A 27,865-nucleotide genomic window follows, 5' to 3' on the forward strand; every position below is an offset into this window, starting at 1 on the left:
TTTGGTGAGAAGTGTGATATTTTTAAATGTTTCTACAGGTGAAAGCTGTAGCACTGATGCAGAAAGATGCTTTCTCGACTGGAATATGCTCTGGAGAAATCTGACTCCATCTAGCCCCACCCAGCCTCATGTATTGATCCTTATGTAACGACTGTAGGTAACAAAGCCACATCTGCTTAACTGCAAGGGATATTTCCACCCACACAGGAGTTTGCTACTTCAATTAAATCATATTGCTAGGTGATAAATACCTCCCAGTTTGGTGCAGGACCTGGCTGATCAGTGAGCGGAGACCTGTGCATCTCACAGAGGGAAACTAAACAGCCTACTGAAGTAGTCTAGACTAGGTTCTCAGCCTTTATTGATCTACAGATGCCTGTGTATTTTCCCTTGGAAATGTGAACATCTGCATAAAATTTAAGCCTCCGGCTTTTCAGTTACCTTACAGACCTCTTTAAGTGTTCTCCAAGGGCCACAAGGTAGTCCGTGCTTGAGAGGGATTGTTACGCAGACCGCAGCAGTAGGCCTACAACTCCAAAGTTTTGTGTTTAGTTCCCTTTTTGCTGTAGAGGCACACATTCGACTCTTCTCTCTTTTACATTCTCAGTTCAGAGGTCCCTGCTCTGCATTTCCTTCTCTTCAGAAAGGAGTAGATGTACCCACACTTCGTTCTCACAGACATCAGTTGAACTGGAGCACCTGCCCCCAAGGTGGTAAATCAGCTTTACATATGGAAGAGGATGCCAAATGCCCCATGGTATAGCTGTGTGCGCGTTCCAAAAACATATCCTAATTGAGCAGCAAAACTAGGCATAGACTCTAGTTCTTTGGCGTCATGATTTCTTTTCTTGCAGTTGTTTTTTTTTTTCTTTTTTTTTTTTTTTTTTTTTTTTTCCATTCATTACACAGACACTACATGAAATCGAAATGTTTGTTGGACCAAGTCACTACATCTCTCTAGAACTTCGGTGTCCTATACAGAAACAAGAAACCATGCACACAAATTTAATCTGTTGTACCTGGAATGACGATTGAACAGGTACCTATCATGTAGTTAATGAAATGTACAGAGCGATTTCAGTCTATGTTCTGAAACTGTACTAGTAAACTTGGGCATCTTTCAGGTACATCACCTGCAAAATATTAGAAGAAAACCCTAGACATGATATATAACCTTTAGTTGATACAAAGATGATAAAATAATAAAAATATAGAAGACAGGCAGGATCTCAATTATATTCTATATTATGAAGAAAGATGGAAGATGTAGACAAATTTGTGAAGTAATGAAAGATTACCAATTGTCCATGATATTTAGGAAGATGTTTAGTTCTACCCATCTACCCATAAAATATCCTAGAAGTTGCATAGCTAGAAGCTCACAATCAAGATTTAAAAGAATTATCTGGCAAGCAGATGGAAACAACGGGCTTTCCTTTCAGAAGAACTTTGGAGTTTGAATGCATCCCAGAAGACAAGTAAATACTTTCATTTAAAAATATTTGAAAAAGTAAGGGGGGCTATCCAGGTTGCTATAAGCCAGTTAACCTAACACTGATTTGGCAAAATCAGAGCGTAATCAATTTGGGTTACACTCAGCTAAAAAAGGAAACATAATGTTATTTGATCTAATTTAATGGAAAAGATCTCATTAAAAGAATTACTTTTATGGCCATATAAATTTGGTGGTTCAAAATAGCTGTCTAGGACTAACATATCAAGACTTGCATCTGCATACCGCACAGGCTGGCTGTTCATAAGGGAAAATGAAAGGCAATAGGTAAGTGCTGGAGGATGGAGCTAAGCCTTACCATGAAATACCTAAACCAGCTTGACTTAATTTAGCTGTTTGGAAAGATGAATACAGTGGCTTGATCGTGGTCTGTAACTCATTACAAAAGAAAAAGATTTCTGATAGCAGAAGACTTTAATGTTATGAACACAGGCATAACAAGACCCTATGAAGTTAAAAAAAAAAAAAAAAAAAGAAAGAAAAGAAAAGAAAAAAAGTAAAATAGAATGCTATTTTTAATGGCAGTGATAACCAACAAAAAAATTTAATAATGTTTGATTAAACATAAGTCTTTAAATTATGAAAAGTCTTAAATCTTTCTTGAAGATTTAACTGAATGGTAGAGCAGCAATACTATCATTAGTCACAGCTGAGGTTCAGTTACTGTTTTGTGGGTGATTTTTCTAAATGATTTCCAGCCTACGTGATGTTTCCTTTTAAAGCAGTGATAATTTGCAGAATCCAGCTTAGAACTGACAATGGATTCAGTAAAGACAAGAAGAAAAAGTGCTACCGCCTTCCAGCAGAGACTCAAGATGCAGCTGAACGCAGAACTCCAGAGTCAACGTAAGGTCTCGGGCACAGACACACGGGAACAAATGGATTGGCATCACAAAGAAAATGCATAGTTAAAGAATTCAGGGAGCTGAAGAGAAAGTAAAGAGAATATTCCATTCTTGTGAGTGGAAGTTAAATAATTGAACTGTTGTCACCTTGAGCATACAAAGCTGAAAAGCTGCAGACTGTGGAACCCGCAGCTTCATCTCAGCAGGGGATAATTTTGTGTGGATGTTATATTCTGCATCCTGCAGGTAGAAACCATACTTTTAAAATCAGCTGAAGTACTTTATATGTGTTAAATAGCCTCAGAAATTTGAAGAGGAAGACCTGATACAAACAAGACAATGAGAACAAGGTATTTTCAATTATTTCTACACCACCAACAGGAGCCTGGGTAAACAGAGAAATAAGAATTTTTCATTGATGAGGGGAAAAAAAATAAATCCTGGAATAAAGTGGCACTTTTGAAACTTGATGGGAAAGTCCCTTAATAAAAATCATTGGTTTCTTTCTGGGCAATAGTAAAAGTTACAGGAACAGCGGCAAACTGCACAAACACAAGCAATATCTTTGAAATAACTGGTAACAAAAGAATCATACAGCCTTAAATACATACAGATCCCCATGCTTGGTAACAGATTCCAAGAAGGGGAAGGATAGAAGACATTGAAAACAACACATCAAACAAGGTAAGGTGATTTCAAGCACCTTTAACACGTTTAAAAAAGAAAAAAAAAAAAACCACTGCAAGGAATTGTAACTTGCAAGACACTCCCCAAGGAATCCAGCCAGTCAGCAAAATATACTTCCAATTTTTAAAACTAGTTTTCTCAATACAAGACACTGCACCCAAACCAGGTCAATTTTTCAGACTTTGAGGTGATGCATACAAGACAAGACAAAAACATGAGCGGAAACTGGCAGCTTTGTCCTGTTCCTACTGAATACGGGCATGCGGAGGAGAGCCACAAGCAGTAATAAACCTATCCTGTCTGTGCTTCTCAAAGCCAATTTCCAAAGTGAGCAAAACTGTAAACTGAGTTGCCCATGAGAAAAAAAAAGTAAAACGGAAAAATGTGAATGAAAACTATTACGAAAAATTTATTATATGGCCAAAAAAGCTCCAATTCCACAATCAAGAGGGGGAAACTGGGTAAAAGCTTGTCCTGGGTTCAGTGAGAAAGTCTGTGAGCAAGAAGAAACAACTTAAAAAGAGAGAGAAAAGGCCGAAATATAACACATTGAAAAGGGGAAGGCCAGACAGCAACTGACATAAATTAGGTATTATTAAATAGAGAAAACTGGTAAGGAAAGCTCTGCAGCTAGCAAAACTACAGATAATATGGATTTGGGAACTCTCATTCATTTTTTAAAATAAAAAGTAAACAAATATTACTAATAGTACTGATCCATGCTAAATAAAAATGATTAAATTGCTAGTGACACAGAACAAGGACAATCAGTCAACAAAATATTTCTAATCCCATACTCAGAAAGAAACAGTGTGGCAGTAGTACGAAAACAGCAACTTCTCTCCAGTACCTTAGTATCAAAGTAGGAAGTTAGACAACATCTGCCGGGGACATATATTTTCAAGTCAGCAAACAAGCAGGAGTCTTTCCAGTTGACTAACAAGCTCTCCAGCCCATTGATTCTGATTTTCATTCAACTTGGGATATTAGAGAAATACCGTAAGACATTCAGTGACAGTATTCCCAAAAGGCAACTGAAATGATTCAACGTCAAAATTAGTCTGAGGCAAAAGAATGGAAGAGCTGTTGAGATGAAGAATGAATGAATGAAGAATAAAACCTATAATCCGAAGGTTTATGGAATATAGATTTTGTAGAGGATAAAAAGGAAAAAAAAAAAAAAAGCCTAATTTCATTCTTTGAAGACATCATTATACATTTGGTTTAACAAAGGGGACTGCATAGGTGCAACATACTTAAATTTTTGTAAGGCATTGACCTAGCACCGTAAGTCAAAAAGATTTACTGTACATAATCACATACTAAGAAGATTAAGAAACGACTACTAGCCTGCAAGTCTCAAAAAGAAGCTAATAAAAAGTTGCACTGAACGATGCTTTTCAAGTTAGTGTAGGTCAGATGCAACATAGCACTTTCAACCCGGATCCGAAAAGTAAAAAGTAACAACTGATGCAGTTTGTGGTGGACAAAATGGACAGGGTGGTGCACAACCTGGACCATTGGCAAGCTGGGTCTGTTCAAACACAACAGACTGATAGAGACTCGCGTTCAGTAACCGGGAAGAACTCGGACCATGCCTGCAGAAAGGGGGGAAAACACTATCGTGGGAAGCTGAGACTTTGATCTGGGAGTCACACCAGGTAAGCAGCTAACGTGAGCTCCAGTAAAACGCTGCAAGAAACGGGCAAACGCAGTCCTCTGCAGACTTAAGGCAAAGGGCAGGGCAACCTTGTCCACGGCCACGGGGCTTCAACACTTAATTCTGACATGAACGCGTCTACAAGATATTGAAGGATCTGCCAAGATGTAGAAATAAAAGACGAGAGTGATTCACAGGCTGGAGGAAATCCCTTACAGTGGAAGACTGAAGGAGTTTTCATCCATTGAGCTTCTCAAAGAGTAGATGAGGAGGTGCTATTACAGCGTTTAAACACCAGACCAGGGGAGAAAGCCCCACTCTGCTCTGTGGGTCTCTGAATTGGTGGGATGGACAGGCCTGAACTAGTAACTAGAAGCCAAAGCCAAACAAATCCAGAAGTGAAATCGGGCTTGGATATTTTCAAGCCAGAACACAAAGCCCTTGCAGCAGGCCACCAACGGAAGGGGTTCGCTGTGTCCCCGTGCCTCAAAACCAAGCCAACCCATTTCGGGAACACGTACTTCAAACGCACGTTAGTCACCGAGGCTCAGAACAGGACAGATGGGTTGAAACGTCGCCTGGAAAACGCGGGAGGAAGAGGGCTTCTCCCAGCCTGATCTGTGAACCTAAAAAAACCAATTCAACCCCTCGCAGCCAACCCTGCCGAGTAAGCGCAGAGCACCAGCTCTCCCCGCGGGCTGTGCAGGTGCAGAGCTCCCCTTCCACCCTGCAAACCACCAGGCTGCCCGAGGGCAGGGCTGCGCCGCGCCGCTCGCGCTCCCGCAGCCCGTCCAGGACGCTCCTGCCGCGTTTCGGTGTGCGTGGGGAAGGAAGACACGGCACAGGGGCAGGGTGCCCGCAGCAGCACCTCCAGGGAGCCTTTTACACCAATTTATTTCTACACAGGGTGGTTAAAAAAAAAATAATAATAATAAAAGCCCCTACCGGTTGTTCATACATAAGTCTGGGATTCTATAGGGTTTGAGTGCAACACATGCTTTTTTTCCCTTGCCTTCTCGTTCTCTTCCCAGTCAGCCTCCATGATCCAAAGAAACTAAGAAGTGACACACAAGACTAGTAGTCATGTGGACCAAAAAAAAAAGAAAAAAAAAAAAAAAAAGAGGGGGAGGGAATCTGAAGACGAAGAGAGAGGGAAAAACAAACAAAGATTGAAAATAAAAATTCGCCAGGATAATGCGTTTTATAAACACAGAGATAGAAACAGTTACAGCAAGGACAGAGCGGGCCAGGGGCGGGGAATAGATATTTATATATATATATATATATAAATTCAAGGGGCCTTCAGTTTATTCTTTTTGGCTCCCCCTTCTCATTAGATTGGTCTCTCTGTGGGGATCTTCGCCCCTTTCTCTCCACTGTCCGCCTTTTGGGGATTCTCTCCCACGCTCGGGGTCCAGAAGAGGCCACCACTGCCACGTGAGTCCAGCCCGTCTTGGCAAGAGGGAGCCCGGGAGAGCGCTCGGATGGGAGGTGAGCAGAGAAGCTAGCCTTGCCCTGACACCTGCCGGCTCCTCGAAAAGCCTGGGCTATTCCTCCTCCTCCTTCCCTTTGGGAAACTGGGGGCAGGACAGGTGTGGAAGAGTCAGAACTGCTGCTGTTCCGCCTTTCGGGGAAGGAAGTAGAGAGAAGGGTGATGGTTATTTTGGCAGTCTCTTCCCCTCCCCTCCATTGCTTTTTTGGTTTGTTCTCGATGCCTGCAGGCTTTTCTGAGGAGGTGGGGGGGGAGGGGGGGGGGAAGCAGGAGGGAGAGGAGGAGAAGTACGAGCTGCTAGGACATCATCCACAATGGGCAGGAAGAGCAATGAGCAGGAACCCACATTCCTACGGGGCCTTGGCCGTCATGCTGCTCAGACAGCCGGGAGAGGCGGCAGCCCCTTCAGCCAGACTCCTCTCTCTATTGCTCTCCGCCAGGGGAGAAGAAAGAGTGCAACGCTCCAGAGCCCTCGGGCAGCGCAGGCACCTGTCCAGCCCAGAGAACACGCCTCACCTCTCCCCCACACCGGTTTCACCCTCCGCTGGGGAGAAGGCTTCTCCCATCCAGTCCTCGGGGCAGGACAAGCGACCCCTCCTCCCTTTCGCAAAGCAGGAGGGACAGGAATGGATATTTCTCTCTCAGACAACTCAAGGAAATCCTCAAAAATACCCATCCGGCTGTGACCCCCTGCCACGTTCTTCTGCGGCCCGCTGAAAACGTGTCCGAGCCCCCGCCTGTACAAGGCCCAGCTCTCCGTCCCGTCACACCACGCACCTCTCAACGCCTCCCCACCCCCTTCCCGCGCAGCCTACAGCGAGAGAGAGAAGGCAGAGCAGGGGCCTTTCTTTGGGATTGAAAGGAGGGGCTCTTGCGTGAGGAAGCGATCCCGGCACAGGAAGGGGGGCTCTTGCACAAGGAAGCATCCTCCTACCAGGCAGGCTGCTGCACGGAAGGAGCACCCCCTTGAGACAAGGCTGTCGTTCAAGGGGCTGCCACGAACGGGGTTTACACGGCCAGAAGAGGCTGCTGCAGGAGGAGAGGCCGGAGGCTGTTGCACGAGGAGGGCCGCTGCACAAGCGGTGCCCCGGGCGCAGGCTATGCACAAGAGGCTTTTCTGCTCCCTGGGTTGAGGTCTCTCTAGGAGCTGGAGAGGTGCTCCACTTGGATGGCGCTGGTGCTGACAGTGAGGCAGATGTCCTTGTGATGCTCTGAAGTCTTGTAAGGAGTCAGGTCAAAGGAGCACTGAGGGGGAGGGTTGGGTGGGTTAGTGTCTCCAGAAGGGCCCCCTGCTGCCCCACCCCCCTGCGGCTGGAAGTGCTGCTGCTGCTGAGAGGCCTGGGCTTGTTGGGCCTGAACCACCTGCTGCTGGGGGTCCGGGATGTTGTGTTTCCGCATGTGCTTCATCAGGTACGTCTCCTGCAACGGGAAGGCGGCGTGAGAGGAGGGGACGGCTTTCACCGAAGCCAAAGCCCGCGGGGACCCCAAGGACGGACTCCCCGAGGAGCACTTCCACCTCTGCCACCCCCTCCGGGGGAGGAAATACTCACCGAGGTGTAGGCCCGGCTGCAGATGGAGCAGGTGTAGACCTTGGCGTGTTTCACCGTGTGCGTAGCCAGGTGCACCTCCAACGAGGCGGCATCCGTGTACGCGCGGTGGCAGTTGTGGCACTTGAAAGGTTTGTCTTTGTTGTGCTGCCGTCTGTGGGACTGGGGGCGGCAGCGGGGTGGGAAAAGAGAGAAGGCAAAAGGGTTAGGAAGCGAATATTGACGCTGGAGGCTGCCTTACCCCTAACACTCCCTTCCCGCCAGGCTCCACGTTCCCTAAGCCCCAGGATGCCGAGCAAGGGACGCCTGGCTCCTAGAGCAGGATGGTGATTTCCCCCCCAGTCCCCAGAGCTTTCTGGTGGGCGCCGTATTTTCTCAGCCCTATTAGGCATTTGAAGAGCAGTCTCTCAACTCTCCGCAATCCCCATCTTCTCAGTCTCCATGCAACTCTTCCAGTCTCCCCCCATGCCCTTTCTACCTCTCTTCACATTTACTCTCCACATCTGTCAACTCTCAAGGCAGGATCTTTCACTGCTCACAGGCGTTTACAGCTTTTTGCCAGTTGGCATTGCCTACAGTTCCCCTCCTCCAGGATACTGCAACAGGAGGCACCACCTCTGCTTCCCTAAATCCCTACTCTTACGTCCCCCATTTCATTATAAAACAAGAACACCTATTCCTGAGATTTTATTCAACATGTGAGATTTAGGAAAAGCCTTACCCCAGCTATGTTAGAAAACGTCTGCAGAACAGATCAGAGGAACTCCAACAAGCTATCACCGCTTGCAAGTCAATCTTACAATTTTACAGGATGTAACCACTTACGTGACTTATTTGGGTCACTGTTGCCACCAATCTCTCCCCTGTCCAGCCCTTCAACACCTTTTCTGCATTCCTTCACTCCTCCTCCCAGCTGCCCCAGTTTTTCCATCTCCTCCCACTCGCCATCCATATTTGCCACCTCCACTGTCGAGCAGGGCCTGCCCAGCCCCTTACCTGCAGGTTGGAAAGCTGGGTGAAAGCCTTTTCACACCCAGGGTGAGCACATTTGTAGGGTCGGTCCCCGGTGTGGATGCTGTCGGGGGGGAAGAGCACAAACAGGAGGCAGTGAGCAAACAGGCAGCGCAGACTGCCGGGGCCTGATGCTGTGATGCAATCTCACAGCCGCTCAGCAGCGCGGGGAAGGGGATGACAGTGCCGCCAGATGCTGTTCTACCTGGACAAAGAGAGCTCTGCCCAGCTCCTGTGCCCAGCTAGAAGTTAGAAAGGATGTGCCATCAAGCAGAGTTCAGAACGTGACTAGGACTGAGGAGCAAGAGCTTATGAATGCTTGGCACGAGGGTCACCTAAGAATGGCAGGGGGTCTGCTGGCCCCAACTCCCTGCTCCAAGCTCAGGAGGCCCAAACTGTGACCAAGAGGAATTCATTCTCTTGCTTGCACAGCACCGAGAAAACAGCTCTGTTCCTTCTCAGGATACGCGTGACAACAGCCTTCCTCCCTTCACGCTAGCGGGGAAACGTGCTCGTGTGTCCCTGTCCCCCTGCAATGCCAGGACAAGCTTCCACACGCTCAGTCCAACCCCCGTGGTGGTGCCAGGATCCCTCACGGCCAATGCCTCTCTCTCCATCGCTCTCTCTCTCTCTCTGTGCCCCCCGCGGTGCCAGACCAAGGCTCCCCCGGGACAGCACGTGCCCACCTCTGCCCTGCCGTGTGCTCAGTGCCTCCTGCGCAGCCGCCACTCCGTCCACTCTGCTGGGCCGCCTCCTCCTGGGGGTGCAGCCGGCCGCGCTCTCCCCGCCCGCCCCCCGCATGCTTGGCGCGCGTGCTCCACAGGGTGCATGCCGGCAGCGCGGGGGGGCCAGGGCCAGGCCCCCGGCCTCCTCTGGCCCTTACCGTGTGTGCTGCTGCAGGTGGGAGAGCTGGCGGAAGGCCTTCTGGCAGTAGCGGCAGGTGTAGGGCTTGGCCCCCGAGTGGATGCGGAGGTGCTGGGCCAGGTAGGAGGTGTTGGCGAAGCTCTTGGAGCAGTGAGGACACTTGTGGGGCTTGACAATCGCCGTGTGGAGCTTGGAGTGGATCCTGCCGAAGAGGAGGAGGAGCAGCAGCAGTTGGACACGACCGCCATCTGGCTAGTGCTGATGGAATGAGGGCACAAAGGGGGTGGGACAGCACCACGCTATCTGCTACACAGAGGAGCTCCACACACGGCCCGAGCTCGGAGCTGGCTCGGCCTCAAACCGTGCTCCCCGTGGATTCAAGAGACCATGGTCTGTCCGCACCGGGGGAGGATCCAGAGAGAGGAACTACAGAGTTTGGACTGAGGGGCATTGGCAGAGCTGTGTGGGAAGCCTATGGCTGAAATAGCAGGGGGCTGCAAGCCCGGACTGAGACGTTTGGCAGGACTAGGCTGGGGTGACAGGGAACAGTCCTCCTACGCCCAACTCTACGCTCGTGCTGACAAAGCCAGTGCTACCTTCTGTCCGAAAACACCGCTCCGCTGCAGACGCCCCTTAGAGTCAGCAGCACGAACCTCTGCGCGCACCCAGCCCCGCACGGAAAATGACAAGCACTACGTGTCAGACACCACGACCGCCGCTTTGTTTTCTGTCTGAGGCGTGACCAGCCCGCGGAAAACAGCAGGGTCTCCCCAGGCGGTCACCCACTCGAGGTGCTGACGGCATGCTGGGACGACGGCAACATGCAGTGCGGAGGGCCCCCAGCCTCCTCTGGCCCTTACCGTGTGTGCTGCTGCAGGTGGGAGAGCTGGCGGAAGGCCTTCTGGCAGTAGCTGCACGTGTAGGGCTTGGCCCCTGAGTGGATGCGAATGTGCTGGGCCAGGTAGGAGCTGTTGGCGAAGCTCTTGGAGCAGTGAGGACACTTGTGTGGCTTTGTCTCCGTATGGGACTTGGAGTGGATCTGCATCTCCGACTTGGAGTAGAAGGTCAGCGAACACATCCGGCACCTGGGACCGGGGCGAGGGGAAGAGACAGCGTCACACGGGGCGAGCCCCAATATCTAGCAGCTCTAAGTGGAAGGGGTCTTCCACACTGAGTGAGTAAAGGAGAGTTTCTGACCATGCGGACCAGGGGAAGTTTCACCTCGGCCACTACGCTCAGCTGCAAGTACTCCAGTCCCAGAGGGACAAACCTAAGCTAGGAATGGGCAGGAAAGACCAGACTTATACCTTGCAGCCACACAAGGAAAGGTCTTGGAAGAATCAGAGAGATTAATTTATCAGGCTTACAAGGGAGACAGGGTAGCACTTGGGAAATTTTCCAAGGGCAATCTGAAGGGGACAGGAATAAGAATTCCCAGACAAAAAACACTTTGTTCATCTATGATTTATTTCAGTCAAAAAAAAGTTGGAAAACCTGAAAATCCAGGTTAAGGTGTGTCTTCATAATAAAAGTTAATTCCACGTACTGCAAAGTCTGCAAAAGCAGTTATGACCAAAACACTTAACTCTGCTCCTGTTTTTGGGGAAGACATTCACGTATTTGAAGGCAATGCTGGAAATAACAGGGCTACTTTCCTAGTGGGTCTCACAAAGATACCCTGAGAACGTAATCAGCTATTTCACTGGTTTAATTGGCTTTCACCAATTCTATCTTACTGATGTTTTACAATGTTTTGTCTAGGAGTTTGGACCCATCTGTTCCCATAAAGATCAGAAACATATTTGGTAACAGAGATTCTTCGAACAGGAAGAAGCAGTTGGCATTATCTGCTATGGATGTTGCTGTTAAAAACTGTTCCTCCGTCATGACACCGGGTTGTTGGGAGAAGCCTGCACTGCTATACAATTCAAGATGGTAAAAGATTTTGTCTCTCTGTCATTTTAACCACAGAGGTTGCACCCATTGCTGGCCTTTTTTTTTTTTTCCTTCAAAAAATGTGTGACAACAAGGAGCAGAGTTAAAGTTTCTCTCAATTTAAGTCCTTCCATGTGCAGGCTTTTCCATTAAACAAGCCAAAATGGAACCTGCACTTGGAACTTCCAGGGTCACATCTGAGGGAACAATGCCACCTAGGAGACCTCTGTTCTGCCTGCTGTGGTGCGTTGATTATGTTTTTGTCTGGGAATTTCCTTAAGTTTTATCAGTGTCTAAAAAAGATACCCAGTGACAGAAGTCTCTGCAAGTACTACACACCACAGAGAGCTTATCCTGTTTGTGCCCACATTCAGCTACTTCTTTTTCCTCCTCGGAGGATACATCATTACATCTACTGTTGCGGCTATTGATGTTGGAGCCAGAAGCTTTTAGGAAGTATGCAGTCTAATTGGTGTATGTAATGTAGGCAACATTTATCCAGCACCTACCTTAACTTCCACAGGCCCTTCAAAGCCACAGCTTCATTTTGAGCCATGTAACTGGAAGCCGTGCCTCCCTACCAAGCATCCTACCACACACCTGCCACAACATTGTTCCTCCTCCTTTACATTCATGATCACCTCTAACAGTTGCTTCTGCATTTCCTACCTTCATCTTTCTCTTATTCCCTTTTAATTGCACACCTGAACACAACGCACAAGCTAAACACGTCCTTACGTAGCTCCCCACTCACACATACACAGCTCCTGCCTGGAATCAAGGAGCAGAAGCAATTTGGCTGTTTGTCCCTACGTCTGCTAGAGATACAGGGAGTAAGAAGGCACATCGGGATCACCTTTTAGAAAAAGCAGCTTTTGGTTTATAAACCCAATTATCTCCAAACACTTGTCCAGTTTGCTCCAGACTTTCTGAAACAGGACAGCTGGACTTGAAGACAGCATACGTATTTTGCAGTTATCAAGTCATGCTTAGAGGCTGAGGACTGTATCCTTGAACAAAGCAATGCTAGAAAGAACTTAAGTGAACGCTGAGCTGAAAGTACCACTGAGTTACCAAGTCCAGTTCTCTGCTAACGCAAGGAATTAATTCATAACCCCATGTGTGACTCTATCAAGCTCCCTCTCAGTGGATGTTTATTGCCAGTATTCTCAGCTGAAGCCTGTTCCACTGTGTCACTCTTCTGATGATGAATCATTCAATTGAGAACAAGCTCCCAGTGCGATGTTGTGCTAATACGGCTAAATGAATCAAAGGGGAATAGCAGGTATCAGCTTTCTCTAAGTGGGAATGGGGCAACTACTCCTGCAGCAGCATGCCTGACGCTGAAGACTGTACAGTCAACAAGTACTGAGAGATCCAGGCAAGTTCAGAGAGCTCGGCAATGATGGCGTGTGGAAAATCTACTTCACAGAAGAGACTCACTGAGCCCGGTCTATCTAGGTTTGGTTTGGGGGAAAGGTTAAAAGATAGCTTGGTCAATAACCGTATAAATCTACGTAGAGGGAAAAAAATCAATGACTGTGGGCTTGGTTTATGCAGCAAAGGTACCATGAGATACAGTAGCTGACAGTATGAGCTCAAGAAATCCAAGAAACAAAATCATTCCAACCATGAGAAGAATGCATCTTTGGCACAACTCCGAGGCTGCGTTACAATCTCAACCACTTGGCACCTACAATTAATATTTTTAGAATTCAGCTACCCGTCAGTGAGTAATACCTTTTTAGAAGTTTTGCTTGAGCTCCAACGCAATGTTGGGCACTAATCTCCTCTGTGCTGTACGCATGACCATAGATTTTAAAAGTCTATTCCTTTTTGAAAAATTCATGATCTTTACTATGCCATCAAGTCTAAGTAGTCCAGCCGCTTAAGTCTGTAATGACATAAAGCCATCTACTTTACTTTCCGTAATAGCTGTGCACCAATTCCTTTACTTATTTACTTTGTTAGGTATCTGCCTTCAGGGCAGAATTTCCCTAGAATAAACTTTAATGAAAAGAGAGAGACTGAACGTCCTTCTCCGTTTTCAAAGTAAACATATAAAAAAAGGTATTTCAAAACCTCTCTGGCACCTGCATGAGAATGGGAGATAAATCTGAGTGTTAGAAACAAAACAAACAAACAAACCAGAAAATAAGAAGAAAACAAAACCCATCAAACAAGAAACCAACCCTAGCTGTCTGAATTTAGCAGCTGCAGACATTTCAGCAGTGTTTTTCAAGCAACATTTTAAAAAAATAATCTTGCAGGGACTCGTTTTCCAATAATCTACCGAGCATTAGCCCTGAGAGGGCACGAACGTTATGTAGCATTAACAAAGTCATAAGTCTTGTAAGTTAAAAGAGCCCTGGAATACAGCAGAAAGCTGCACTTCAGAGAGTTCTGTATGATGTGGTAGCAGGCATTTTCAATGGAACAAATGATCCATTTAATTAAGGGTTTTGCATTTTGCCTCAGACATCATCAAATATTAAAGGGGAAGATGCAATCAGCCCTCTAGTGGGTAAACATGGATTCAAAAAAAATGTTAAAATCTATACGGATAATGAGAACATTGCATCTGACACTCGCAAGGCTTCAGTGTTTCATTTCAGTGAATTTTTCCTTGCTGGGGATAGGAAAAGTTGGCAGCGCCGCCTGCTAAACATGAACATAGTGCTATGTGAAATAATCTGTTGTTGTTTGTTGTTAATAAACATTTTTGATCTTTTTTTTTCCCCATCGTGCTTCTAAACTACTACTACTGCCACTGTATTCGGAGAGCACGTACCAGCAATGGCTGCAGCATTCCCATTGAGAGCATTATACAACATCCCTACAACCGTTTGTTATGGCTCTGCAAATTTAGCTTAGAGCATATTCTTAACAACGCAGAGGTGTATTTCTCCATATAAATAGTTAACTCCATACGCAGCAACGTGCTAGAGATCAAAAGCAACCCCTTCCAGTGTTTGTAATCCTTTCTTTTTATAAGGAATCTACAGAAATAAAGCGAGACGTTAAAAGAATGTGCATGTTAAGACAAACACCCTCAAAAATCATGAAATGCCAGTAAAAGGTGGATGCACAATTCTAATTCTGCACCCATATGAAAGTCATCACGATGAGTCATAAACAAAATTATGCTTATAGCAACCAGACTACAACTCGGAGGCGCACGGGGCCTTTTTTTTTCTTTCCACTTTTCATGGAATGTTCCGCCTCATTCATCAGATGCTGTTATGAGATAAAATGCCATCTGAAATACCATCTCATAGTAAAATTTGCCTAACGTGGATTAACAGCATTTTTTCAATCAAGTGCTTAATTAATTGGTATCACAGTTGTGAAAACTATGCAAGCTTTTATACACAGCCTTGAGGATTCAATTTCCTAGTATCCGCTGAGATTGGTCTTGAATTTAATTGAACCCTTGCTCCTTCTATTAGGCTACAAACACCAGACCAACAAGGTTTTTTGTTTGCTTGTTTATAAAAAACCAACTAGTTTAACTTCCCACCTTCCTGATCTAAGTTTAGGCTCTCGGAGTCAACAGATATTTAGCAGGGAAAGAAATGTACTGCCTTTGCAATGCAGAGTTAATGAAGTAACTAATGCAATCATAGCATAATAATGGATGCACAGTGCATGATAAATGCTGATTTAACCTTCAAACTCCCCAATTTTTTAAAGCTGGAGCTAAACATTTGCTTACTAATATTTTGTAAGTGGCAGAGGGAAGGAGGCCAAACATTTAAGAGACACAGCTACAAAACTCGGGTAAGGCCTAAATAAAGCCTGAGTACAGAAATGCCAAAGGAAAGCATGTGACAATTGTACCTCTGCTTCTCCAATTCTACACCAAATCACATTAAAAATTTAACATGCTTCCATTTGCCAATTTACACTATTGACACGTATACTACCAAATCTATCAGCTACACTGAGGTCTGAAGCTACTTATTTCCACACTCCTTCAGTCACTCGTGTGGTTGATAAGGCTACAGAAAACAGGTGTGCATCACGCTCTTGGCAAGGCGCTGAATATTTTTAACACCCTGTAGCATTTTTCCAGTTCTACTTTTCTGAGGGGATTCCAATGTTTCGTCCATTTTTCAAAGATCATTTGGAAAAACATCGGAACCAGAATTTTGTGGCATTTCAGCACGCTTCACAAGTTGCCTGCCTTCTTTTAATCACTTCAGCACTTGTGCTTTCAGCAATTGCATTTACCCTCTTTCATCACAGCCTCGCACTGGGAGCTCACATGATGTCATTTAGTTCCTAAAAGTCCTTTTCATAGCCATTGCTTTCCAGGATACTGTTTCCTCATGACTATTATTCCGTATCTTTAGATCAAAGGTGTTCAACAGCAGCCAACAGGCCACTTTAGAGAATTACAGAATATCCCACATTGGAAGAGACCCACGAGGATCGTCAAGTCCAACTCCTGCTCCAATTCTATCCAGGCCTAATTGGATGGTTGTTTATATCGTGTCTGAGTATCTAGATTTCAATCCCTGACTCTACTGGAGAAGTCACACGGGTTAATAAACCAAGAAACTAAGCCTTCCATTCAGCTGTAATAAAAACACATTTTGCTTGAACGGTTCTGGCTTAACCAGCACACACAACTTCCCATTTTTTCCCTTACCTATCCACCAGCACTGCCTCTACCTGTAAATTGTCAGCCACCATTTCCTGTTGATCTCCGAAATCACTGAACAACATCAAGCCTAAGACCTTCTCTACCACTTTCTGAAATCAGTCCCCATTAGCAAGAGAGCAGCGAAACAACGAAATACAGCGAGGTGTTTCCTCGTTCAGCGATAATACCTTGTGTTAAAACTGAAAGAGCACAAAAGAGAAAACACTAACAAATTTGGGAGTGCCAGAAGTTACGGTCATCTATGTCACCATAATTTGGCTCTGCAATGCAGGGACGTCCTGATACATCCTTATTGACTGTTCCCACACAACTGCATCGTTATCATGTTGCACAGATAGTTAACAAGCAAGCCTTCAGTACTCTTCATCACCATTGTGATGTGAACAGCCTTGAGCCTCATCAACCGCACGCAATTCTGACCTCAGCTGGCAGAATTACTCCTCTGTTGGACCCCCACAGAAGTATCGGTGCTCCTCAGACACTCATTTATTTCCACAACACCCCTGTTTATTTTTAAGGGAAGGGTGCAGCAGAAGACAGAGGAGTGAAAAACAATTAGGAGGAAATAATTCTGAGTGGCTGACCTGATGCCTGCAAACACTGTTTTTCTTTTAAAAGAACTTCATGCTATTTACATTTAAATCACGGCTCCTGAAGGACTTCTGTGCTGCATATAAGATCCAATGCTTCTGCAAAGCAAAACAGGATCCAACAGGTAACAGAGGACTACTCTATGACACTTGAAGGGATTATGGTTTTAGGAATACCAAATGTTAATTACTTCAGGATAACTGTCTATGGTCATTCCTAGCCTGCAGCAAATGCAAATCCACAGAAAGCTCAACCTAACTCATATATGCACAGGCTTCAAGGCATGATCATCTGTAGGCCTGAACCACGTGGCTGTAGAATACTGTAGGAAATCTGTAGCAGAAGCAAACAGAGCCTGCAGTTCCTCAGACCAGCAGTCAAATGCCTTCCTCAAATCATCCTTCTCTAGGCCACAACCCCAAGTCATTTTTACTTTATTTTTGACAAAATTATTCCTTTCTCTAAGTAGTTGTGCAGGACGCTGCCAGGCCATCACATATACAGCAATTGTAGTCACATAATCAAGGATGTATCGAAGTGCACTGACTCAACAGGGCCAAATTAAGGTGTGACCAGATAGATGAGTGACAGAAGAGTTTTGATGTTCTCTCTCTCCAGCTGAAACTGTAACTGGCCCTTCACTCCCTTGCACATCAGTAGAATGGTTGTATGCAAGTAAAAAGCACTAAAATTAAAATTCATTTTAATTCTAGAGAGAGAACTTGCACCAAGCTTCCACCTTACTATATCCTGAGGCATACGGTCAGTCTCATTTCTAACTTTCAAGCACAGCACTCATATCCAAAGCAAAGCTCATGTGTACGGTGTGTGTAGATATGGAAGTTCATGCACACCTGTCCTCCTTCGTTTTGAAATCATAAGCCAATTTCAACCAAAGCTAAAAAAAAAAGGGGGAAGGGTTTTAAAGTCACTACAAGTTTCACAAGAATACGCAGCTGGGAAAGATGAGAGACCCTCGTGGAGCCCCCTGCTGAGGGAAAGGCTAGGAAGCTCACCCTTGATTAGACATCAGAGAATCCACACAGGAGAGAGCCGCTGGAAACCAGGCTTCATTAGTTCCGCTGCTCACGGAACTACTTGTTAAAAAAAGCAAACAGAAATTCCAACATGTGGCATCGTCCCGACACCCACGTTGGTCATCAGCAATCTTAAGATCCGCTGCACAGACCTCTGCCAGCAGAGCAAGGACAATCAGTGACAGCAGTGCTAGTCTGACACCTTTCGCTAGCATTAGAGGGGGGCGAGGCTCTGTGCCAGAGGAGGGCACGTTCTTGTGCTGACAGCAGACACGCGGCCAAATTTAGGAACATTGGATTTAGTATTTCTAGGCTTTGGAGGGAATGTGGTCAAACTTTCTGCCTGATACTTCAAACTTTATTCTCCCCTTGCCCCTAGCCTTCCAGCCCGTTGCAAGCCCCTCTCTCCTGCACCAAGACCCAGTCCCATGCGCCCCACTTCATCCTCCACTGCAGTGCATATTCAAAGTTTCCCTCTCACAGTTCACATTTGTGTCCTCTCCCTCATATTTCTCTTTGTCTGTCCACATCCCATGCCCCTGTCCCCATCTGTTCCGCTAATTCTAGATACCCATTCACTTTCCAGCCCCTAGTAGATCTGCTCTTTCTCTGTCTTCTCAAGTCTTGGCCCCTCCTAGCCTCTCTCAGTCCCTCTCCCTTGCAAGCAGGCTCTCCGCCATCCCCTCTGGTTTGCAGGCTCCAGTCTTTTCTTCTCCCTCCTTTCTGTTCCCATCTCTGCTCTGCCAGCTTTCTAGACCTCCTAGGCACAATCAGCTCTAGGTGCTAGCCATACCTCACTCTCGTCCCTACTGCCCTTGAATCAAGCCTTCTTTCACCTTGCTGCTGTGCCCAGGGGAGGGGGAAGGTTCCTGTAAACACGGGCAGCAGGACTCCCTTCTGAAGCAGAACGAGGAGTTGCGGCTGAAGGAAAAGCGTGCTTGGCCCTTCAGCATTCAGAGATGCCTGGAGGTCAGAGTGCTTTTGGTTCCTCCGTGGAGATGGACAGGCTGGTCAGTGCCCGGAGCCATGCAGGCCTCAAGTAACACCAAAGAGGATCTAACAGCCTTCGCCTATTTCAGCTACTGAAGTATAAAGCGTCTCAAAGCACGCTTAACAGATTTTTTTTCAAAGCTTACAACTTGGCCAAATTTGGCCACATTTTAACAGATATTTGTGGCTTAGAAAAGCCATAATCACCTGACTTCAAATCCAGGAAAAAAAAAATAAATCAGAAAGTCACTGAAGAGCAACATTAAATCCAGCATAGAGCAAGAAAAAAAAAAAAGGCTGACAATGAGCTAAGAACATGCCCACGTGCTGTATTCAAGCCACTGGCTCCTCTTGTGTCCCTAATTTCCTCCTTAACAGGTCCTCTGCCTGGCTTTTCCCCCCTCCACAGCTCATTGATCTTTGTTTCTTGCTAAGCCTTCCATGGCTTCTGCACACTTTTCTCCCTGGGCACACCACAGAAGCGTACGTCCCTTAGCTGCTTGCTGTTTTCCAAACCCGAACACCCTGATGTGCCCACACCCTACTGAAGGGAACTCACAACTGAAAGTGGAAATGGAGCTCTTTGGTTACAGTATCACAGCAAGGCTCTTCTCAAGGCAACAACTTTTCTCTGGGTGTACTAGGTTCAGAGGCATAGCTTGCAAAACCATTCCAGATTAAGAACCAGAGCCTTTACAAACTCAGTGTTACCACCAAGCAACACGTATGAAGAGCTCTCTTCCTCTTGCAAATGCAAGATCTAACTATCTGGAGAATTGTTTTCTGAGACAGAACGGATGATCTGGAACAGATAAGCTGAACCATTTAATCAGCCTCGTCTAACACACCACACCACAAGCTTCAAGAAGCGCGTACGTACAAGCACTACAACAGTCCTATGAAATGACCCTACTGCCTCCAGGATTCATGCTCTCTCTCTCCCTCAGCATGTTTTGAAGTTCTGATGAGCAACCATGTGCTTCACACACTGCCTCTTTCTAGAAATGTGTTGTCTCGATGATCTCGTTTTCCACAGAAAAAGTTCTGCAAGGATGTCAGGGAAGATTAATAAAGTTGCACTGAATCCAGACAAGACTGAAGCGACATAACTCACGAAGGAAAAGGCTTCACGGAACTGGCTCAGATGCTGTCCCCTTCAGCTACGAGCATTTTTCTAATGCCACAAAGCAAAGCGCCAAGGACTGTGCCAGACTGATCCTAAGGCTGGATGTCTGAGATCTGCAAGCAACACCATTAGCAAAAGCTTCACGCCTTTCCTTACAAAGAAAAACCTGGTCATAAAAGATTCTTGCACCAATTTCACTAATTCACTTCTGGAGATGTTAGAGCAGCAAAACATGTGCCCTTTGCTGGAGCAGGAACCGCTCCATTCAGTGGGCTGACCTGCACTGGGGGCATCATCTTTGTGCTCCAACCCCTTCAAAACCTGCCCGCACTGCTACCTGCTGAAGGCCTCGCTCTGCCTGCATCACTACGAGTCTGGAGCTCACAACATCAGACACCTGCTCTGACACCCACAACAAGACAGCTCACAGAACTTAAGAAGAAAAAAAAAAGATCAATTTGACAAAAGCTTTCCAGGCTTTAGGAATGAACTATTGAAAAATAAACACATTGATCAATATGGCAAACTCCTTCCAGGCATCTGACTAGCTTGTCCTTAGTGCATCACCACGAGAATCGATGAAATCATACAAACACATCCCCACGTACACCGCAAGCAACTCCTCCTTCAGCCTGAGAAGGGAGCAGTAGACAAACCTCACACGGCCTTCATTTGGCTAGTGTATGTCTGCGTATGGTAGTAATGGGAACTCCCCAAATTATCGTAATCTGGAATACAGATGGAACCCAGGAGTCCTCAAAGTTTTCACTCGCAAGCCCATTCATATGCATATTATGCACAAACTGCACTGCAAAGATTTTCTCTTCCACAGCTGCGAAAGACGACAGCTTTTTCTTTTATTTTGGAACAATTATTTTTAGTTCCAAACTTGCACATGGAAAGCAGCAGACAAAGAGAAGACCCCAAGGAAGTTCTCTTTGATGGTCTTCAGTAAATACCAACGTAGCTGTCTTGCACCTTAACAGTGCCCAGAGGATGCCCAGGTTGGGATGGGGGCTGGATGAAGAGGCAGAGGTACCACACTTGGACTAAGCATGAAGACAAAGTCTTCCTGCTGACATGCTCCCACATACAAACTCATTTTTTCCCCATGACCAGTTACACAGACTCTGCATGTTCATAAAGTTTCTGCTGAGTCACTCCACCTGGTCATTGGCTTTTTTTTTTTTTTATTTTCAAACTTACAAATAAACAAGGAGCTATAATTAAAGCTTTGGTTCAGCTTTAATTCTAGCATTCACTGCCAATTGTGTCCCCTGTAAATACATATTTAACAGCCTAATTAGCAACCCAGACTGTAAGCAGCTTGAGTGTGGAATTGTGGCTAGGGCCCAAAATAAATGGTGGGATTACAAATAGCAGGCTACCTAACACTCCTACCCTTCTTCACCATACGCTGATTATATTTTCAAAGTGGAAAAACTGGGACATTGGGCAAGAGAATAAAAAGGCTGATCCAAGCGCTGGTTTTGAAGCTATTTCACTGCATTGATTTAAAAATACAAACATTCCTTAAATGCTGTAGTTAAAAATGAAACAGGGCCTGCGGTGGATGCACTGATTCTGTGTAGGTGCCTTCACATTGTTATTCTTATGCCAGAAACGTAGCTAAATCTACCGAAAAGGAAAAAAGGTCTGGGATGGTTACAGGGAAACGGTCTGCCTCAGAAGGATTCATGGGCACGTAGCAGGGAAGCGAGGAGAATGAGGAACCACCTCCTACTTGTTTTCACCTAGCTACTGATTTGTCTCTTATTGATCTTGATCATCCCTGAGAAATGCCCATCACTAAATCACCCGTGCTTGCTCCCCAACCAACAGACTACCACGTCGCTTCCCTTTCTTTCCTAGCACTCCCCTGCTCTGCCCAGTTCCCACCTTCTCAGGAACACTCTCACCACCCTCTGCTTGAAGCACTCCCTCCTAGCTAGCCTCTCCCCTGTTCCCAGGACTCACAGGTTCCTAAAGCCACATCCCTCCAAGCTCAGAAACCCAACTTTGGGGCTCAGAGCACTCTCCCCTCTCATCCGATACCTTTAGGGCTTAGGAACGCCCTTACACCTAGTTCAGAAATGCACTTTTTCCTGTTTTGTTGGGAACACCGAAACAGGAGGAGAGCACGCTGGGCAACGAACACAGGAGCAGGCACTGTCACCAGGGTTCGCTTCCAGCTCCGTGCATCCAGTCTAGGGTATTTATACTGGGCAGACTGGAGTCCTGCTTCGGGGGCACCCCGGCACAGCAGGGCTTTCAGCTGCACCACGCAGCACTGCGTTCTGCAGCGTGCCAGCCACGCTACCCGGCTGTGGCATCAAGGATATGGCTCAGCCTCCGTCAGATCCCGGTCGTTAATCAACCTAGTGATGTTAGCATCTGCACATTTAGGAAATGGAGGTTGTCCTGCTAAGGAGGATCCTTAGTTTTGGGTCAACCCACTCGTTTGCAAACATCCCCGATTAGAAAGACAACTCAACTCTCCCTGCATCTGCAAGTTTCTCTGCTCAGGGACTCCGCAGGGAAGAGGCCAAGATCTCTTCTTCCCTGCGCGAGCCTCTGAAGGGCCGAACACCCCCCCCAGCCCCATGCAACGTTACGGGCACGGTTTAACCCTGCTCCCCACCTGTATGTCTTGCCATCCTTGTGCTGGTCCTCATCGTCCTCGTTTGACAGCACAAAGGGGTCGCTCATCTCTGGCAGCCCCGACTCCTGCAATCGTTTCTTCTTCCGGCCCCGAGGCGGTTTGGGGGCAACTCCCCCACCCCCGCCACCCCCAGCACCTTCGGAGAGGGTGGTCGTCCCCTTCTTGGCCAGGTCGGGCACCACCTGCAGGGCTGCCTGGGAGCCGGGGGGGAGCGCGGAGACAATCATGGGAGCCGAGATGGGAAAGGTTTGTGCAGAGGTGGCTGTGGTCACCAGGGAACCCGAGGGGGAAGTTATCACCAGCCCAGGACCTGCAAAGAGACCGAGGCGGAAGGCAGGTGTTACATCCCCGATGGCACCCAAAAAGGACCCTCCAGGACTCCCCGCCACCCCTATACCCTGCTGCAGACGTCCCCCTGGAGTCCCCTACCTGCTGTCATCAGCCCAGCAGACTGCACGGGCACCACGGTGATGTTCTGAGTCACGGGGGCCTGGCTGTGTGGTGTCAGCTGCTCCGGCTTGGTGTCCGAGTCCATGGCGATGCCGGCGGGCAGGGCCACGGAGGTGGGCACCGTCAGCAAGGCGGGGTAGTGGGGGGGAGCCAGGCTGCAGCCCTTCTCCGTGGGCAGTAGCTGCTCCTTCATTTTGTTAATGAACATGGTGTTCTCGATCTGAAAAGGGGGAGAAGGGCCTTTAGGACGCCGTGCCGCAGCTTCTCCCAGCGCTCGGCTGAGCACAAAAGGCAACCGAAGGGTGTATGGTGCTCGGGTTTCTCACGGGACGCAAGGGTTGGAAGGCAAAGCTCTTACCTGTCCCGAGACGGTGGGCACTGCTGGCCAGAAGTACGGGGAGGAGTTGAAATGAGATTCTTCCATCCTAGCTGGGCACAGGGGGGAAGAGGAAGGGGGAAGGGAAGAGGAATATGGGGGAGAAGGAAGACAGACAGACAGACGCACACACACACACATACACAAAAGGAACATTAAACCCAAAAAGACTCCAACAGGGAACTGACTCAGCCTGATGCTGCGACAGTTCCTTAATCTCCCCGTCCTTCCTTAAGCAACTGCTCCCCGCTTTTGATCTATCTGCCCAAACCAGGTTATTTGCAGAGAAAAAAAAGATGTCTGCTATTCCCACAGGCTTGGGTCCACCTCAAATGCCTCTTGCCCACCAGTCCTCCATGCAAAAAATAAAAAATAAAAGACTACATCTGACCCCAAGCACCTCTAAAACTCCCCAGTTATCCTCTACCCAAGTACATGCCATAGATGATGAAGTCTGTGCATCTGCGTCCAGGCAAACACAGCTGAAAAACGTTTTTTGCTGCCGCAGACAGCCTGAGCCCACAAGCAGTGCAAGTTTTGGACCCTGCCTGCCCCTCCACCCCAGCTCCCTGAGAACCCAGATGCAGCAAGGGCGCGTTAGCATCGTGTTACACAGGAAGAAGGACAGGCAGAGAGAGGGAAACAGACTTGCCCGAGGTAACAGACAGGCACAGCAGACCGAGAAGTAAAACCTAGGGCTCCTGACTGCCCGTTGCCCACTGCCCTGACCATTCCTGGAAGAAGCCTGGAGGTGTCTCTCGGTATTCCTGGCAGACCACAGCCTCCTCTATCACCCAGCCAGACACCAGGAGACAGCCTAGCAAGCAAAGTTTGCATCACTCTGAAAACCCCAAGAAATCCACACAACGGTGTTCTCTGAGGTAGAAGAGGTGCCGATTCCTTAACAAAGACGGCAAAACTGATGGGTAAAACAAAGGCCATAAAACCTCTGCTCAACGAACACCGTGCCTGGCAGAGCGAGCTGCTCAGAGAAACCAAACACCGCAGCTTTCCCGTGCAGCTCTCTGCAAACAGCACCGGCCCCGTTCCTGTTGTGATGTGGCAGCAGTCTAATTAGCGAGTAAATATTGCTTCTGAAGGGCCTATCCCCAGCATCAGATAAGCTGAGGAGCGTGCCCCGAGTAGCACGAAGCCCTTACTTTCCAGGAGTGTCTTAGGAGAGAATAAACACACGTGGAATTGCTGCGTGTGAGCCAAAATGCAAAGGCACTTCTCCTCTGTGCGGAGCAGCAGTATTTAAATGACCCAAATTACCCGTTAATTTGCTTTTTATGAATTGCTCGCACAACAGCAAAGCCCTGTCCTCCTGCCTCACCTGCTCACTGCACACCAACCAATAAACCCACTTAAGGATGAATTATTTACCTTGCAGCAGCGGCATGCGGTCCGGCTGCCAGCTGCCTGACCGAGTTACTCTGGATTTACACTGCCGTGATTCGAGCAGGATCCGATGGGGCAGGCAGCTGGGCTTCCTTTAATTTCTTTACTGAGCCAGATTAATTAAGTGCTCTGCCCACAACGAGGCCCTGCATATCTAACACTTCAGTACGGGATTGTTTCCTTCCACAGGATGGGCACACACAGAGATAAGGCCTCCCCTAGCAACTCAGCACCTGTATCAAGAGGGATTTTTTTTGTGTTTGGGATGTCACGGGGGGTGTCGTGGTTGTTTTAAATGAGTAAGCCTCTGTTTGCTCAGCTTCCACATCAAAAAATAAATAAAGAAAAAAGACAAACCTAAGTAAACCTGACTTTGCAATCACAAAGTCTCATAAATTATCACACTTGTCTGTCAAATAAACTTTGCAATCGCCCAGTCTCGGATTCCTTGGATTCAGCTGCAAAGTTTAGGAGTAAAACAGAAAGATGACAATTTAAACAAAAATCTCCTAACAGCTTTCCTATTCAAAGAGCACCAGGTATGAAAGGCAACTCCATCTTCAAACTGTAAAATCCAAACCAGCACAGGCTGGGGCACTCAGTGGCCTCCTGATTCTACCTTGCCCCCTGTCAGAACACGACAAAGCACCCAACTTTTGTTCATTTTGTTCTGCAAAGTGTTTAAAAAAAATAATAAATCAAAACACCACCACCAAAACAGTTTGTATTAATTCTCTGAAGATGACTACCATGTTTTCTCTAAACTTTCTCAGAATCCGTCCCCCCACCCAGCAGTCTTCATGCTTGAATAGATGTCAGGCCTCAAAAAAAAATCAGCTTGAAAGACTGAAGTGTAACAAAGTTATAAGAACGTGGAGAAAAAGGAGGAACGGTGTGAGAGTCAAAGCTGTCATGCAATCTCACTGGCAAGCCAATCTTCCAGAGGGAGAAAACAAAGGCGAAGATCCTCGCACCAACCTCCTGTCCTAATGCCCACGGACGTCCCTCCCCTGTCCCGCTGTTAGGCTGAAGGATATTTTGGAAAACATGCACCCCTATCCACAGCCCCCACTTTCCCAGCGCTCACACTTACTTTACCAGCACTCTGCTCGTAACCCTTCCAATTGCTCTACAACTATCACACATGGGCTGGAGCTTCAACCCTGTACCGCAGCATGTTCCCACTGCGGTGCCTTCAGCATCCCAGCTTCCACAAACAGGCCAGAGATGGGACCTTCTTCCTACGCACCAGTCTAGTATCAGACAGATGTCAACGTACCCTCCTGATACAAACCAAAAACACCTTCTATGTACAGACCACAAATTGACATGCACCAAACAAACACCCGAGTGCACCAGGGAACTCGCAAGGGGCAAGGAACCTGAAGCGTGGCTCTCAGAGTATTTCCCAGAGCCGCGTACTTAACGTGCTGGGCTTACACTTCTTTGCAGGGTCATCGCTTTAATCGTAAACACAGAGACCAAAGCACGTGTGAGTACACGGCCGGGCACAGGCTGCGTTTCTGGAAGGCACAATCAAGGTTGGACACGCGGGTATTTAGAGACTGAGTTGTAAGGTGGCTTTCTTTATTCTCCACGCGCCTCGTGGTTATTTTCTAGGCAGCTTTCAGCTGATAAAAGGCCCTGAGTGATTTCAGCTGTCATTTTATGTCTGTATGCAAGCAACGAGGAGTAACTGGTCGCTAACAAGGAGCTTTTAGGCTTAACCGCTGCAAAATACTGAGGATGCCCCCAGGAGACGTGGGAACAAACGCCGAAACGCCTCCCTAAGTCCCTAAGCACCACGAAGTCCAAGCCCTGCTGCGCCTGGATGCACACCAGGACCCCCCAGCGCAACACCCGGAGCCCTGAGCCCCAAACTCGGAGCTCGGAGCCGCCTCATGCACCGCCCCCCCACCCCCCCCCATGAGCCCCCCGGGGGCTGGGGGGCCCCGCAGCCCGCCCCGTCCCGTCCCGTCCCGTGCCCCCCCCCCCGGGGCGAGGCTGACTCAGGGCGCGGCGGGAGCTGCTTACCCCTCTCACTCTCCCTCCTCTCGCATCTCTCCTCCTTCCAGGCCCGGCTCTGCGAACAAACCGCCAGCGTTACGGGGAGGGAGGCGGAGGGGGGGGGGGGGAGGGGGGCGGACAGACGGCCGGCCGGGCAGACAGACGGACAGGCAGGCAGGCAGGCAGGCAGGCAGCCCGCCGCTTCCGCTTCCGGATCGCCTCACGGCCGGAAGCGCGGCCCCGCCGTGCCGCCCCCCCCCCCTCTGCCCTCCCCCACCCGGGCCCTCACCCCCCGCCTCCCCCCCCCTCCTCCTCCGCCCGCCCCCGCGGCGCCCACCCCGACCCCGGCTCCTCCGGCGGCCTCCTCACCGGAAAGAGGGCAGCGGCCGGGCCGCTTCCGGGGCAGCGCCGAGAGCACTTCCGGGGGCGCGCTGGCGTCACGGCCGCTCCCCTCCCCCTCTCGCCCGCTCCGCTCCCCCCCCCCTCCTCCTTCCGCCTCCCCCCCCCCCCCCCCGCCGCGGCGGGGCTGCGGGTGGCCGGGCCGGAAGCGCGCGGGGCTCCACCGGAAGCGCCGTGTGGCGGCGGCGCGCGCGGGGGGCGGCGGTTGGCGGCGGGGCGGAAGTGGCGGCGGCGGCGGGCGGCGCGCGCGCGCGCGGCGCTTCCCCCCCCCCCAGTTCCCCCCCCCCCCCGCCTCCCGCCGGCCGTGAGGGGGCCGCTTCCGGCCCGGGCGGGCCTCATGAATATTCATGAGGAGTTCATGAATAATGCATGAGGGGGGGCCCGCCGGTGTGCGTTGGAATAAAAAGGGTTTTTTTTGGCTGAGTGGTCAGTCTGGGGAGTGGGTTGCGCAGAGTCACACAGTCACCGGAGTTAATTGCACAATCGCCCGAGTTAATGGCACAATCACCAGATTACATTAATTACAGGCACAGCAGCTAATTACACACAGTCACACGGGACGCCCCCCAGTTCTCCCAGTCCACCCCTGACTGGGGGGCCCTA

The 27,865-nt window shown here is 48.3% G+C and overlaps 1 protein-coding gene across 8 annotated transcripts; it reads right to left on the bottom strand.

The window, feature by feature from the left end:
• Positions 1–335: 335 nt before the first annotated feature.
• ZNF384 (zinc finger protein 384) lies at positions 336–27,316 on the bottom strand. Of its 8 annotated transcripts, none has more exons than XM_084501647.1 (12): positions 27,233–27,283; positions 26,891–26,939; positions 25,950–26,139; positions 23,438–23,504; positions 23,059–23,299; positions 22,609–22,939; positions 17,831–17,908; positions 10,480–10,704; positions 9,639–9,821; positions 8,741–8,819; positions 7,748–7,906; positions 336–7,616 (listed from the first exon to the last, which is right to left on the bottom strand). In XM_084501647.1, exons 3-12 carry the CDS (start codon positions 26,000–26,002, stop codon positions 7,338–7,340), a joined length of 1,695 nt encoding a protein of 564 aa, XP_084357773.1. In that variant the 5' UTR covers positions 26,003–26,139; positions 26,891–26,939; positions 27,233–27,283; the 3' UTR covers positions 336–7,337. The 8 variants fall into 8 exon arrangements, with proteins under 8 accessions (XP_084357773.1, XP_084357777.1, XP_084357775.1 ...); XM_084501651.1 differs by having other exon boundaries at positions 23,438–23,508; positions 27,233–27,278; XM_084501649.1 differs by lacking the exon at positions 25,950–26,139 and having other exon boundaries at positions 23,438–23,508; positions 27,233–27,316.
• Between the last annotated feature and the right edge of the window lie 549 nt (positions 27,317–27,865).

Source organism: Aythya ferina, assembly GCF_964211825.1.
Source record: "Aythya ferina genome assembly, chromosome: 1".
Classification (NCBI taxonomy): Eukaryota; Metazoa; Chordata; class Aves; order Anseriformes; family Anatidae; genus Aythya; species Aythya ferina.